Genomic DNA, 16,179 nt, shown 5'->3' on the forward strand with positions numbered 1-16,179 from the left:
CCTAACGTTAGATGTCATTGCGTCTGATTATCAACGGAATTCAGCTGGGGTTGCGGTGGGATGCGACACAATGAATTATGGCTGCCTAGCTTTCTCAAAAACCAACAACACGTGGTGGGCCCAACCAATTGTTTTGGCCGGGCCTCTAACCTAGCCATATATGGCCAGCGCACCACCCCCTTGGCTCAAAATATTTTTACAAGATTCCATTTAGCCCACTATTGAAGATGAGTTTTGTCGAAAAATGGGCTATAATGAGCCATTTGACTCTTCATTGGAGGAAACCTAAGTAAGAGGTCTTAAGTTTGACTCTAGTATAGAACAAGTTAAATGTCAAAGGATAATTTTAGGAAGACCAAATTTCTATGCAAACCAAATGATGTGTGATCAATAAGAAATAAGCACGTTAATTAACAATTAAATAGTAATCTAATCATCTACATCCTCATCGTTTTGGTTTATAAAATTTGAATTAGAAATTTAATCTTCATAACATTACTTAATATTAAATTAATGCGGTTGGCTGTCATGTGATTGAACCTAGTAGGCATCCTCTTAGAATAAATAACATCGTGGTATTCAAAAAAGAAGAACTTTAGTATTGTTATGGAAAAAAGCAACCTATTTACATCATAAATTATCGGGCTTTTGACATTGAACTGAGCGGAACCCAACGTTTTAGCCGAAGCCCATAGAGCACAGCTTTCGGGCCTACATCCAAAAAAAGCGTCCATATTAAACTCCCAACCCCAGAATATAAAAGCCTCCAATCCATCACTCGCCCCCAAAAACCCTAGAGCGAGCGAGAGAGCACGATATAGCTTCACAAATCTTCATTCTCTCTCAGTCGCGGCCGCCTCTGCAACCTGAGACCCAAACATGAAGGTTTCTCTCTCTACCCAACTCCCATCCTCTCCCTCTCTCCCCTTCTATCTATCTCTTCCTTCTCTGTTGTCGCTGTTTTCTAATCCTGTTTGTATTTTCTTTGCAGTTTAACATCGCCAACCCCACCACTGGGTGCCAGAAGAAGCTCGAAATCGACGATGACCACAAACTGTACGTCCTTTTCCATTTGGGTTTTCTTGAAATGCTATAAATTTTTCAACTTTGTGCAATTTCAGCCATGATTTAGTTCTTAGTGGCTCCTGTTGTCCCTTTTAATAAGTAGCTACAATGCCATGAGCATTTTGCTTTGCATTTCTGATTGTTGTTCGATATATTTAATTGGATTATTGGGTTGTTTTGTGTTTAGATTTATTCTTGAATATTCATTTTGTATTTCAGATTTGTTTGTAAGATCAGTTTTATTGTGAACGCTGAGCTCTTATGTTTTAAACTTTGGTTAGAATGTTAGCATTTTATGCCTGATTCTTTCCCAGAAGTAGTTTAATTAGATTTTGGCTCGTATGTTTTAGTCCTGCAGTTGGTTAGATAGTTCATCGGGCAAAGAGTTTGATTTAATTTGCTTCTGTATTGTGTAGGCGGGCCTTCTTTGACAAGAGAATCTCCCAGGAGGTTAGCGGAGATGCCCTTGGAGAGGTATTAAGCTTGCCTTTCTTTTGCGTCTTTTTTCTGTTTCTTCTTTTGGTTCCAAGTTTTATTGATTGTTATCTGTGAAACAGGAATTTAAGGGCTATGTTTTCAAGATCATGGGAGGTTGCGACAAGCAAGGTTTCCCCATGAAGCAGGGAGTGTTGACCCCTGGCCGTGTTCGCCTCTTGCTCCACAGAGGTAGTTTTAAACTCATGCTTTATTCCAGTATTTGTTCCATTCATGAATAGATTCCCCAGAAGCTTGTCTTCATTTTAACTAACTTGGTAAATGTATTTGGTTAGGCACTCCTTGCTTCCGTGGTTATGGAAGGAGAAATGGTGAGAGGAGGAGGAAGTCTGTTCGTGGGTGCATTGTCAGCCCCGACCTCTCTGTTTTGAACTTGGTGATTGTGAAAAAGGGTGACAATGACCTCCCTGGGTTGACTGACACTGAGAAACCTAGGATGAGAGGACCCAAGAGGGCATCTAAGATCCGTAAACTCTTCAATCTTTCAAAGGAGGATGATGTTCGCAAGTATGTCAACACATACCGTAGAACATTCACGAACAAGAAGGGTAAGGGTTCTTAGTGGTTGCCATTCTGTGTGTTATCATGTTTGATTAATTTGGCTTTTTAGGCAATATACTATGATTCATCATTGTGCTATATCTCGTATGGTGGACAAACTGGTCATGTCGTTATAGGAAAAGCATGCCTTTGTGTCTTTAGCTTGATAAATTGATGGACTTGTTTTTGTTTTTTAGAAAACGATTGCTGGGGTTATTGCCTAAAAAGCAATAATTATTTTCTCGGGTGCTTTGCTTGTGCATAAAGTTTGTGCCTTTGGAGTGTTGGATTCATATGCATTCCCTGTATTGTTAAATGTTGGTTGTAGTTCGGTTTGATGGTTCCTTCAATTTTTAAGCTTGGTGATCTTATCTGGTTTCGCAGGCAAGGAAGTCAGCAAGGCTCCTAAGATCCAGAGATTGGTCACCCCGTTGACCCTGCAAAGGAAGAGAGCTAGAATTGCTGACAAGAAGAAGAGGGTTGCAAAGGCCAAGTCTGAGGCTGCTGAGTACCAGAAACTCCTTGCATCAAGGTTGAAGGAGCAGAGGGATCGCCGAAGTGAAAGCTTGGCCAAGAAGAGGTCCAGGCTGTCCGCAGCTTCAAAGCCATCCGTTGCAGCATAGATCTGTGCTCGAGTGATCTAATTTTGGTTAAAAGTAAGAAATGGATGTTACTGCGTTGTCTTAGTGTTTTTTTCTTTTGCAGTTTTTGTGCTACTTGATGACTGCTTGAAGTGTTTGCTCTATTGCTGTTGAGGTTATTGGAATTTTCACTATGAAAACTTTCCCGTTTTATTAATATATCGGAGCTTTTTATTCAAGAGCATTAATAATTTGCTATTTTCCCTTTGGTTTTCTACGTAATTATGTCTGGTTTTCCCTAGCCGTTAGCAGTCTCGGTTTTAGAATTTGGACATGAGTAAGGAGCTCCCCCTCTGCCCGAGCCATTGGGCGTGGCCGTTCCATCTGCAGTGTTTTTCTATATAACAGAGCATCTCCATCCACTCTTCTGTCCATCCCAACTCCGATATCTTTTCCAGCATCTGCAGCTGTTTCGCTAACCAACGTCCCTTGTACACCAACACCATGTCTACGGCAACAACTCCATTTGATGTTGTTGGCTTGACCTTCTTCGTCCTCACTCATCTGTAGCATCTTCTGCCGCGCATCTAATTCGGTTTCAGAAGTAACTAGGGTCCGATTCCGATCAATCTCGCTAACCCCTGGTGGCGACATTGACGGGCACATGATGAACCCATACAACAAAACTATGCTTTAACTCTTCTTCAGCCACGCCCCAGAAGAGAAAAACGCTCGAACCGAGCTTTTCGTTGCAATTTCTCTTCTGGAGTGCGTGAGTTCCCCTCCAACTCCAAGGAAAGGCGTGACCACCTCCTCTTATTTAGCGTTAACATGAATGAGAGTTTCAGCATTAACAAGCAACGGCATGTCTACTTACATGGCACGGGGGTGAGATTGAGAATGTATATGGGAAAAAAGCCAATACCTTCCCCAACCCACCCACTCCATTTTTTTGTTCCTTGGTTTTTAGTAAACGCGTGAATTGGAATGATACCCATTTCTTCTCACTTCATTTCTTATAAGTAAACATGATCTAACATAAATCGGTTGAAATGAAAATCATCCAACCAGGTTTGGGCACAATCACAATAAGGTATCAAACTCATTACCAACAGAGTCGCCTCCACATTGGTCAAACTTACAACTCTGCATATATTTTCCCTTAATTTGCATCGTTTTGTTACTCCATACACCAAATTGTTCCTTATGTCGATGCACAAACTGCCCAAATCCTTCTTGTAGGAATTAAATCTTCTCTTCTCTGGTATTTTGCTTGTTTGAGTACCTTTCAAGTGTTGGATGCATACTTATTCTCTCAATTATTGTTTAATGTACTATGTTAAACTTGGTTGTTTTGTTATCAAGTGTAAAAGTCAAAATCATTGACCCGAAAGTGTGTTAGAATCAATTTTTTCGTTAATGATTTACCTGTTCAGAAACCATTATTAAGTGTTTAGGGTTTGAGTTGGAGCATTATTTTATCAACCCGAGTATTGCGTGGCATGTTTAATAGCGCGTCTCATCATACCAAGCAAGCAAGAACAATGCCCTCCAACAAAATGAAAACCCAACACAAATACATGACAGTATCATTTCTGATTTATTAAGGTTACACACTCTTGACGATGGCAAATTTGTACCAAAAGCCCAACCGAAGTGAAAGATGAACATGCTTATGTACAACGAATAATGGTCATCCATACTAGTTGTGACCTCCCACAAATATGTAACGGTTTGAGAGAAGGGGAGGGAGATTTGAACACCAGCCTTAAATTTTGCGAGCTTTTCAATCTTTTCCTGAGCACCAAACGTTACCTAAATGATCAAGTTCGGGAAGGATTGGAATGGATAACTTTTATTGAGTAATCCATTTCTTACCTCCAAGTTGATAAAAAAGAAATTCATTTCTTCTTTCAAAATACCTTGAAAATAGTAGCTTATCCATTCCAATCTAATCATGTATAACAAACGAGGCCTATGTTTTGATTATTTCTACACTGAATAACATGAATATAATGTTTGACAAAAAAAGAAGGGAAATAAATCACGTCAGATACAACAAAATAACCATGAAACTCCTATTTTAGTATATATAAAGTGGGGGTACATTGGCTTCTGCTCAATTGATATCATGATTTATGAAGTGATAAAACAACAAATTAGCAGCAGACAGTGCTGCAAACAATGATCTTGGTACGGATAAATCATGTCTATTCTACTCCAAAAAGTGTTAAATTTTAGGATCCAGGGGAAACCCTTTGTAATTATTCAACTCTCCCCACACTACTTGCTCAACTTCTTCCCATGTTTTCGCCGTCTTGAGTTCGTCCCAGATACTAAAAATGGCTCCCAATACATTCTCGTCATGCAGAATACAGTAGCACCTACACACAAAATCATCCAAAATAAATCCAACTCTCATTTTTTGGGGAACAGTTTGCACCAAACACATTGATGCAAGCTCGAAAGATGACAAACTGACGATACTGATAGAGACATGAAGAGAGATAAGAATTTTGTAATTTTCCTATTGAAACAAAGGATATACTTGTTCTAGATTCTGGAATCCTTCCCATGTCAAGAGCCAAGACCCATCTCAAGCACCAAGACACGAGCGACACGATTGAGTATCGGTTTGGCTCTTTATTAGATGTATTACCTAGCAGAATTTCAAAACTCATGGCATTGTCAACTGGCTTTACATCTAAGTCACTGCAACCTCCCTACAGACCTTTTGCTCAAGTTTGCTAAATGTTTGGATAACACACGGAAAAATGAATACAATAGAAAACGCCTAAATTCTTCTAAAGTACATTAAGAGCATTAAATGGTAAGTTTCCAACTAAATTGATAAAGCAGCATATACAAAGATCGTTACTTACATCGCGTGGTAGGAAAGCTGTCCAAACTTGTCTCCACCCTTAACAGACTTTTTCTGTGATTCTGCACTCACTAAAGGAAGTTTATAACTTTCTAAAAGTTGCTTAAGGAGACGTGCATCACCTCTAAATACATCCAAATATATGGGTATTATATCATAAATGGGGTCACCTGTGAAAGCAATAAAAGAATCAGTTTGGAAACAGCATGTACAAGCAAAAACATCATATTAGAAAGCCAACCGAGCGATGTTGGAATGTGATTCGATATGAAGACTTAATCCAATTAAAGATATATATTAACTATATAATACTTTATAAATATGCGTTATGACGATCATTAACAAGGATAACTATGCACATGGTAAAAATAGCCAGCATCGCATAGTAAAGAATGCAGTGGAAAAAAGATTAACCATGGAAAAGATAAAAAGAAATAACATATAATTTAAGTAATGCAATGAAGCAAGTACAGAACAACACATTGAACACTAATTCAAATAAATACCAACCTATAGAAAGATCACTGAAATCAAGAATGTGGCTAGGACGCCATGATTTAGTCCCTGCACTGATGCCATTTCCATTCACTGAACCATTGGTTACCAGGCCATTGTCTTTGGTGTTCTCAATCAGGCAAGAATTAGCACCACATGGTTCCATGTGAATATTATCATCCATAATATCTGAGTGTATCCAGGAACAAAGTTTACCCACCTTGTTTAAGCCATTTTCATCCTGAAACCGTATATGGTCAAATAAGACCAAGCATATGTATGGTTTTGAAAGAGAGTGATCTACATTAAATTATTATAATTGAGAAACCGATCTTGACATGTTTATGACAGATTGGGGTGGGGTAAAAACCTCGAATATGTGAAGGAACTTGGCCAAATCATCTGGTAAGTATTCATCGACTTTCTCGATTAGTGTGGTAGGAATTGGATCTCCCCTGCATATTGAAACCCAGATACTTAAGAGCTGTCCCAGTTAGATAATCTCGTACTATGTTTTAAAACATATTGGAACTCAGATTACACTAATAAATACATTTGACCACCACTACATGTACTGAAGAACAATAGATTCAATAAAATCTCTCGGTCGGTAAAACCCAGTTCTGGAACATCACAAGACATCAAACCTATACCCACTAACGCCCAAAAAATACATGCAATGCAACACGCAAAAACAGGAAACAAAGAACATGTGTGGCATGTGTAAGATATATAAATCTGGATGAACCATATGCATAGGAAAACAATGTGCTTTAGCAATTAGCACAGTACTTTCAACTAAGTCTGAAAGTGAAAGATTTGATTGAAACACCATGCGCTTACTCAGGCTATTGATAATCACCATCAAGACTCAATACCTTCAACTTGAATATCTAATAATGTCCCTAACCTTTGGGATAATCCAGCCAGTCAACCTTTTCTAGACCATCCATCAAAGTAACCCAACCCTGTCACCATTACTATGACAATATGACAGTCAACACCTGCAACTGATTAACTAAAGCTATGAATTGAAAATCTAAGTTATAGTATGCTATCAGAACTAATTGACAAGACCTAGCATCTACAACAATCACACCTATTAAGAATGGTGTCTTTTTATTTGTACTAGTTCTCCAATCGCGTTTTGAGTTCACCACAGGTAGTATATCATCAACAGGCACAATAAATAAGGTGTAGAGTAGAATATTATCAGTACAGTAAATTAAACAAATTCTGAAAAGTAAAACCCGTCTTGTGATAGGCATAAAAATACCATTTACTCAAGCGACTTGAGGCATCCTTCTTCTTCCTGAATAGAGTTCTGATGAAAATATTCCATTCAGCTGGAACTTCTGATTTATCCTGAACAGCCTCCATAAAACCATTAGTTAAAGGCATATCTATTTCTTGTTCAATATCCAAAAAAGTTGAGATGCTTAGAGGTGGTTGAGGCAAGAGATGGAGGTTGCGGAGCTGCTCTCCCAGAAAGGATGCTAAGTTCAGTGCGCCTTCCAATGAAATCGTATCTCTTCTGTGAAAACAAACCAAAACCAATTAAAGAGCTATGCTAATGTATCCTCTAACATATCAGGAATGAAAATTCTTGAGCAGCAGTTGAACTACAAGAATGAACTTATACACTAACTTCACTTACAACTCTGCATATATTTTTCCTTTGCATCGTTTTGTTATAAGATATGGCCATATTCTTCTGCATTCAGGTGAGCCGATGGTTTCATTTGTTGGCATCCCGGCCTTTCTGTAATTAAACTGTTTCTTACTCCATACGCCAAAAGGACAAACATCTGCATTTAACTTCTCAGGAATAAGATTGCATCTGGCAATCACATCAGGAACTGTTTTGGCATCCCATGGCATAATTCTGTAAATTCCATTCTCAAGATAAATGATCCCACTTTCCAAAACATCAGGCATGTGATTTTTCAGAGGGGAGTTGACTTTGCATAGGAGATTGTAAAACTCTAGCTGCAATGGCGTACTAAAATGTCAGATGTATGTAAAAAATGCTGCAAGAAAACAATTAAAAGATAGTACCTCTGTGCCTAGACCATAAAGTGATCTTTCCAGCCCTTCTTCAACAAAAATTTTGACTACGCAGTCGCTGAAGAGATAAACCTGTTGGAAATGATTAAGAGGCATAAGGAGAGAATCTCCAGGCTGGACATAATCATCTATTTACCTAATACTCAACACATTTTTTTTCATGTAATACCCTAGGACTATATGAACTCCAAAACTTCGACTCTAATGAATCGAGAAAATTAATAATAGAAAGTTTGGTCCTCCCCTAATACGATTTGTCATCTATCATAATCTATGATCCCCTCAGCTTAAGTTCCAGGTGAAATTATTCGCATTAACAATATGCTTATAGGTAACAGATACAGTACTGTGGTTTCCAATGGCTACTTTAATATGCTCTGAGGCCTACTGTAAACTGATTTCTTCTGTTGGGACATGACTAGCCATTGGTCATATTATCTCATATAAGAGGCAACAAAATAACTGACAGCTTCAAGGGGTTAAGTCAGAATTCAAACTTGAGAATACGAAAAATAGAATTCCTTCCTGGTATTTGAGCTTTGCTAGTGATCCAATCCTGAACCCCTGCTCACCCACAGCTTAGTTGACCAACAAATTCAAGGGTATTCGCGACCTTATCATTATTCTTCATGAGTGTTCATTCTTTAGGGTTTAGGTCTTTTTGTCAGATAATATGTTATTCTAGCTCCACGTAATTCGATTATGGATTCCTTATTCGCACATTGTACAAAGATTTCATGCTTCAGTATCGTTTCTCTTTAAAATAAGTGAGAGAGCGAGAGTTAAAACTATGAGTTCAAGATACTAACAACAGTAGTATAGGAGCAATATGTTCACTCCACAAATGAAGACATTAACAGATATGCAGAAACTTTCCAATTTAATAAACTTCAACTTACAGGATTGCTACCCGTGCCAACGGGAAGCTTCTCATCTTCTGCTGGATGAGGCAAATTATGGAATGCACAAATTTCTGACAGGCATTCAGACCATCTCCCCGCGTTTAATGCAAGACAAGCTCCCTAACATTCACAGCAAGAAATAAGTGGTTTACCATATATGTAAAAGTGCAAGCAAACATGATAGTTACGGACTGTGGAGGGGAATGTATGTCACTGGCAAAGGATCTACCACTTTATAAATTAAATCCCGTTTAGAAATCTTGTTATCTTCTTCTAGGACTCTTAAATATATTATACCGGCAACCACTTCATTAATTGGTATAAAAGCCAATAAGGAAAGCATGAAGAATAGGCTAACAAGTAGAAGTACCTTCCAGATTAAGTCTCTCATTCCTGCTTTTGCAAACCAAAGCTTAAATAACCATTCTCTCATTTCTCGTTGTCCTATGCAATTGCCAGAGCTCCAAGGAGAGTTGTAGTGATCTCTCTCTTTATCCAGATACATGGCTAAAAATTTTATGTCATAAGAAAACCCCTGGTAACTTCTTTGTTGTAAATCATGGTCATTAGAATCAACATCAGCATTCTTTTTTTCTCCAGGTTCAAGAGTCCTGACTCTTTTCACTTTCCTAATTGGATCAGAGATACCAGAATCCTCTTTATTATTTGTGGCATCATCTGAAATTCCTTCTTCATGTGCAAGTAATCCAGCACGGCAAACTCCCTTCTGATGATAACCAGGTGCCATGTCTAAACACACAAATTCAAAATTTTTGGGATTTACAAAGTTCTGGGTAACGGCAATACTTGGTTCCAGATTTAGGACACAGTGCCACCATCCACTTGGAACGAAAATCGTTTCCCCTGGAAGTTGGGTACACTCTATTGGTTTGTCTTTATCAGCAAGAAGTGGATAAAAATCTAGCCACCACTGAAACACACAAAAAAAAAAAGAACCAATAACAGCAAACTTTAAAACCACAATAGAACATATGAAAAATCACAGAGGATTAGAATATCTGAATAAAATACCTGCAGTGAAGATGGAGTTTCGATATTGACATCACCATCTTCTTCGTTTACATGTACCGTGACACCTAGTGGTACTCTTCCTGGAGGATACAGGGCCCACCTTCACAAAATGCAAACTTGACCTCAGTTATTTAATTCAAAAAGGGCAAAAAAGAAAGAAGAAAAGAATCGAAGAGAAAAACAGTACTCGGCCGATTTGACAAAAGGGGAATGATATATGGTGTAATAACTATGAGGACAGAAACTATGTGGTTTATGGGATGCATTAAATAAATATGTTGATGATATTCTCAAGTCTTGTTGAGTTAGCATATCCTCATGCTTTAGATGTAAGATCATGAGCTATCCTATCCATTAACTGTAAGAGTGAGTAGAACTTGGGAGGAGTTGGAAAACAACAAAATAGAATATCGTTAAGTCAAATTCAACCTGGACAAAATAAAAAGCAACAAAGAGACTATGTAATTGGTATAAATTTAGAAACAGTTTTGGACTAATGGAGGAACTTGAACAGGGAAGAAGCAGAACAAATGCAGTAATTACACAAAATGGAACAGTATTATTAAACCCAGGCCCCCCAACTAGCACAGCATAAGCTGTAAAGATACCATATTCTTAAATGCATGAGCTTTTGAGAACAAAGTCGAATTTTACCTCTTACGGCCAACTAGTAGCGTATTCCAGGCACTGGTCAGAGCTGGATCAACATGCCAGGAGGCACCAGACCTCTGTGGCCCAATAATGAGCCACCTAAATGGTGGTCGTTTGTCTCCATCTAAAACATCAAAAAAGTCCTCTTGAAATAGACAAGGCACGCTGTAATCTTTCAACAAGGCAGGTGCAACCTCTCCAAACTGCTTTAAAAAGTTACATTAAAGATAAAAAAAAATATATATATATATATATATATATATTCAATACAGACACACAGAACCATTGAGCACCTTGTGGTCAAAAATATATAGGGGATCCTCATCATGTTGAATTTTCAAGTATGAAACATAATCCTTGAATTTCATTGAGACTTTACGAGCACTCCTTTGAGAAATTTTGAAAGCTGTATCTCCATATTTCTGCAATAACTGGTCAAATGTCCATGTATGCCTTGCAGGCCAAGCATCAGCTAATCCAGTAAGCAAAACCTGATAAGTGTTGACAGTGACCTATGTGAATAACACAAACAACCAATGTGTAGAATAAACAGCATACTAATCTTGATTACCGATTTGCAACTCAAAATTCTCAATAGTACAAGAACATCAAGAATAAGAAAAAGGTCAAATTTGGACAAACCCCAGGTTTTCATCTCTGTTTCCCTTTTATTCTCTGAGAATAAAATGAATACTGTAGAAAACACTAACAAATAGTGACCACAATCAAAATCTGAATCTTCAGGTTCCAAGTGTAGTTAAAAAGTTAAAAACTGCTCAGGGGAAAGAAAAAAAAAAAAAAACTAATTCAGACATGCTATAACTTGTGAAATTGGTTGATGAGAGAGTGGTGGGAAACTTTAGGTTATTGGGGGAGAGTGAATATTTTTAAGCTGTGAAAATAGAAGCATGGCCAATGCAGGCATAGAGACGCTGGTGATTTAAGGTTTAAAGGGGTTTATTGGTTCCTTTGCCAACAGACGTGGCAGGCTGTGGTAGTGAATAGTGACATCCAATGCAGTGTGTAAAATGGTATTATGGTAATGACTGTGGTAATGTGGTCGGTTATAGATAGGGGTTAATGTTGTACACATGCTAGTGATGATGCCGAGGGGATGGTAATGGAGGGTATGATATGGTAGAATAGAATTAGCAGTAGGGTAGAATGGTGGGGCAAAGTTTCAATGTGCAGTGGCCAACATGAAAATCAGTTTCTTTAAAATAGAAAAGAAACTATTTCTCCTTTCATTTCTAAAAACTCAGCACACATTCGGGTATGGTGCATCCAAGGGGTCCATGTGAAAGAGCATCCTTTTTTCTCAAATCTAAAACTTAACAGAAGACTGCGTCCGCATATGATCAATGGGAAGAAGATAGAACTATTTTTCCACTGTTAATTCCGCCTATATTATGATTCAAAAATGAATCATCATTATTCATCACTGTACCGGTTTCTTTCCATCATAGTCACGAGAAAAGTCTTCCAAAGTGAGGTCTTTCTTCCTTTCCACATTCCCATCGTCAAAAGCAAAACCATCCAATGTGGTATAGCACCTGTATAATCTTCTGTACAAGAACAATGAGTTGAATCCTGCATAAAATACGAAACGACCAAAACCGTCAGCGGGAAATTATAAAGGAGCTCATCCTGAGAAGATTTTCAATAGCAGAGAATAAAAGGGGACTTGTATTCGAAAGACATGACATCCATTACCATCAAAATAAAGTGGTTTTCTGCCAGCCTTGTCGCATTCATATGGTACATGCTCCCTGCATCCAAAAATACAGTAACTCGAATTCAAATTCCGATAAAAAACAATGCACAGTGAATAGATAAGCACAGCATAAACTCCCATTCGTACAAATCAAGTGCCGTCTTCTTCCACGAGCCTTTATACTGGAGCGGACAATTTACTTTGCTGAGGCATAAACTCATCCAAAGTGGCTCTTCATTGCATAGTATGTACATCACACTGCAAATTCCAAATGGCAGAAAAAAATCCAATAAAATTCGATTAAACTAAAATCAAAGACCAAAACGCTAACTTGAAATCAGAACAGAAACATTTCACATCCAATTGCACATCAAAATTCCAAAATTCAAAATTCAAGCGGGAACCTGCTAACGCAAGCGAGGCGAGCGACGTCGCGATGAGGGAGGTATTCCAGGATGTCGCAGATGAGGTCGTCAGGGAGGACTCGGAAATCTCCGAGAGCGGCCGGCCGGCGATCCGTGAGCCCTAACGCGTGGGGCTGAGAATTCTCCATTGGAGATTGGAGATTGCGGAGAACAACAAAACAAAGCAAGTGAATTGGAATTCGGAGGAAGAGAAGGTGTGCGTTCGTTGAAATTGCGAGTGGGCGAGTATGCAAATGGAACGAGGGAGAGGCAAGGGGCTTTGGGTTTTTTGTTGGGAGATTTGCAATCGGATTTTGCCGCGTCGACGTAGGCGTGTGGTTTTTCCTGTGTACGCGCTACGCGGACTTTTCACGCCATTTCGAATTTTCCCTTCCCTTGCCTTTTTGTTTGATCCGGTTTTTGCCCCTGTTGGGTGGACCAAAGATTCGCGCGGCGGAGCGGGTGGGGTTTCAGATGAGCGAGAATATAGGTGGTGGGCTTATTTTTACTTTTTATTCATTATTTTTAATTTTTGACTTTTAGATTAAATGATTTGGACAAGAACAACGATAAGAAATTAATAAAGATGTATGAGGTAAAAATAAATAGTGTTATATACACATCATATTTTTGAATCACATAAAACGGTGTTGTGAATAAAGTCGAATGAACTACGTAGTAATTTTTCTTGAAAAAATTTCAGAATCGGAATTTTCTTGTTTCATTAAAAAATATTTCAAATGATACACTAATGTAATTCAAAGGCTTTATATATAGTGACAATAATTTTTAATATATTTCAAGGAATTTTATTATTTTTTAAACATGTCAAGCATAGACACAAATATAGAAATAATTAAAACCTAACCCAAAAACATGAAAAAAATGTTTTAAAATACCAATCATACCCCTAATATTTTAGGCTTTTAATAGAACTCAGCTCTTACAACTCTAACAAAATTAATATATGTCATAAGCTCAACCAATCATCGACCATTGATGCAGAACAAGTTTTGAAACTATATGTATTGTATCATTTATTACTATAATCAGTTAAATCAGTACTGGATCATTTTTGCAGAATCAGTTTAACCCGTTTTTGACAATTTTTGTAGAATCAGTTCAGCATGTCTTCGACTATTTTTACAGAATCAGTTCAACCCGTCATCGACCATTTTTGCAAAATCAATTCAATCTGTCCTCGTCCATTTTTGCAAAATCAGTTCAACCTGTCTTTGACCATTTTTGCAGAATCATTTCAACTCATCCTCGACCATTTGCAGAATCAGTTCAACCTGTCCTCGATCATTTTTGTAGAATCAGTTCAACTAGTCTTTCTTGCAGAATCAATTCCTCGACTATTTGCAGAATCAGTTCAATCCATCTTCGACCATTTTTGTAGAATTAGTTCAATCCGTCTTCGACCATTTTTGCAGGATTAGTTCAACCTGTCTTCGACCATTTTTGCAAAATCAATTTAGCACGTTCTCTACCATTTTTGCAGAATCGGTTCAAACTGTCTTTGATCATTTTTGCAGAATCACTTTCAAATACATGTAAAATCAGTTTTATATACTTTTTTACTTTTAAAAAAACATTATGCAACTTAATTGACTTTAATACTTTTTTTTTATTATAAAAATATGCAACTTTCTTACTCATGTGAGGGAGGTGAGGGGTACAGAAGAATCAAGAGCATCGTGGAGCACGAAATTGAATCAATTATATATATATATTTTTAATATAATAAGTTTATATAGTTTTAGAAGAATTAGTAAATGGGGAAGCCTAGTTTGTGTTGGGTTGGGTTAGATTGATATTTACTCGGTGTTTGTAAGTTCCAAAGAATTTACTTTTTTATCAATCAAATTAATTTTAAAGTTCAGTAACATTCTCCTTCAAATTAAATTAATCACTGTGTATTAATTTAATTTCTCTTGTGTAGTGTCACATCCCGGCCCGGGGTCCACCACATGCCGGGTCCGCTCCACCACTGTAGCATGATATTGTCCGCTTTGGGCCCAACCACGCCCTTATGGTTTTGTTTCTGAGAACTTACACGAGAACTTCCTAGTGGGTCACCCATCATGGGATTGCTCTCGCGCGCTACTCACTTAACTTCGGAGTTCCGATGGAACTCGAAGCCAGTGAGCTCCCATAAGGCCTCATGCTAGGTAGAGATGGGAATATACATATAAGGATCACACCCCTGGGCGATGTGGGATGTCACAATCCACCTCCCTTAGGGGCTCGACGTCTTCATCCGCACACCACGGCCAGGGTTAGGCTCTGATACCAAATTGTCACATCCCGGCCCGGGGTCCACCACATCCCGGGCCTGCTCCACCACTGTAGCATGATATTGTCTGCTTTAGGCCCTGACCACGCCCTCACGGTTTTGTTTCTGGGGACTCACACGAGAACTTCCTAGTGAGTCACCTATCATGGGATTGCTCTCGCGCGCTACTCGCTTAACTTCGGAGTTCTGATGGAACCCGAAGCCAGTGAGCTCCCAAAAGGCCTCGTGCTAGGTAGAGATGGGAATATACATATAAGGATCACTCCCCTGGGCGATGTGGAATGTCACATGTAGGCTCCATTATGTATTCAGTCCTTTGCGAGTTGATTGAACGATGTCCAAATTTATAATGATATAAGATTGACGCTTGTTTTGTAATTTGGTCTTTTGTTCACTTGGATTAATTTTTTTTTGTTTTTATCATTTTAAAAAGTTTGAGGGCATATTTGATGTACCTGATGAAACAAATAAATTTGAATTAGGTTTTCTAAAGTCTCATTCCCAAGTGTAACTATAATTGTTTTAGCTTTTGTACTAATCAACCTCAACTAACGATGAGAAGCTCATTCTTGTGGCAAAAAAGGGTGTGGATGCCCAACCTCCACATACTACATCATCTCTTTCAAGTTTGAACCCCGAGAAATAAGGCGCCTAGGTGGCACAAACAACTTCAATGCTGGAGAGATAGGTGTGAAAAGATACAAAAAATAAAGGGTATTTTCGTAAGTTAAACTCCAGAGAAAAAAAAAACAAATGATGTCATCTTTCGTATTTATTATTTTTTGTCTCCCCTTGAAATATTTAAAAAGTGTTATCTCAATATAAAATTAAGTATTAAAAGTATACTCTATGTGTAATTTTTGCTAATTCAAATATGTGATATTCCTAACGTTTTCCTATATTCCTCTTATTGCACCTAAATTTTTGCTCACTATCCCCAAACTGTTGTAGAGTTTGCGAAATTTGCCTCATCTCTTATTTATCATTATTTTTTTTGAACAAACGATATGATTTACAGTAAGGGAGAGGGTGAGCTTAGCCTCACAATGAGCT

At 38.1% G+C, this 16,179-nt stretch overlaps 2 protein-coding genes across 2 annotated transcripts; one reads left to right on the forward strand and one right to left on the reverse strand.

The window, feature by feature from the left end:
* Positions 1 to 746: 746 nt before the first annotated feature.
* LOC137717342 (small ribosomal subunit protein eS6) lies at positions 747 to 2,920 on the forward strand. Its single transcript, XM_068456666.2, has 6 exons — positions 747 to 885; positions 992 to 1,056; positions 1,482 to 1,539; positions 1,623 to 1,731; positions 1,836 to 2,108; positions 2,485 to 2,920. The coding sequence occupies exons 1-6, from the start codon at positions 880 to 882 to the stop codon at positions 2,721 to 2,723; spliced, it is 750 nt and encodes a 249-aa protein (XP_068312767.1). The 5' UTR covers positions 747 to 879; the 3' UTR covers positions 2,724 to 2,920.
* Positions 2,921 to 4,745: 1,825 nt separating this feature from the next.
* LOC137717140 (lysine-specific demethylase JMJ21) lies at positions 4,746 to 13,392 on the reverse strand. The gene is made up of 16 exons (XM_088698952.1): positions 12,828 to 13,392; positions 12,571 to 12,681; positions 12,423 to 12,478; positions 12,157 to 12,299; positions 11,003 to 11,200; positions 10,713 to 10,912; positions 10,059 to 10,158; positions 9,397 to 9,957; positions 9,024 to 9,146; positions 8,116 to 8,196; positions 7,715 to 8,046; positions 7,334 to 7,591; positions 6,428 to 6,512; positions 6,073 to 6,298; positions 5,564 to 5,732; positions 4,746 to 5,065 (listed from the first exon to the last, which is right to left on the reverse strand). The coding sequence occupies exons 1-16, from the start codon at positions 12,974 to 12,976 to the stop codon at positions 4,912 to 4,914; spliced, it is 2,946 nt and encodes a 981-aa protein (XP_088555078.1). The 5' UTR covers positions 12,977 to 13,392; the 3' UTR covers positions 4,746 to 4,911.
* Between the last annotated feature and the right edge of the window lie 2,787 nt (positions 13,393 to 16,179).

This window comes from Pyrus communis, chromosome 8, assembly GCF_041283825.1.
Source record: "Pyrus communis isolate YQ-2024b chromosome 8, ASM4128382v1, whole genome shotgun sequence".
Lineage (NCBI taxonomy): Eukaryota > Viridiplantae > Streptophyta > Magnoliopsida > Rosales > Rosaceae > Pyrus > Pyrus communis.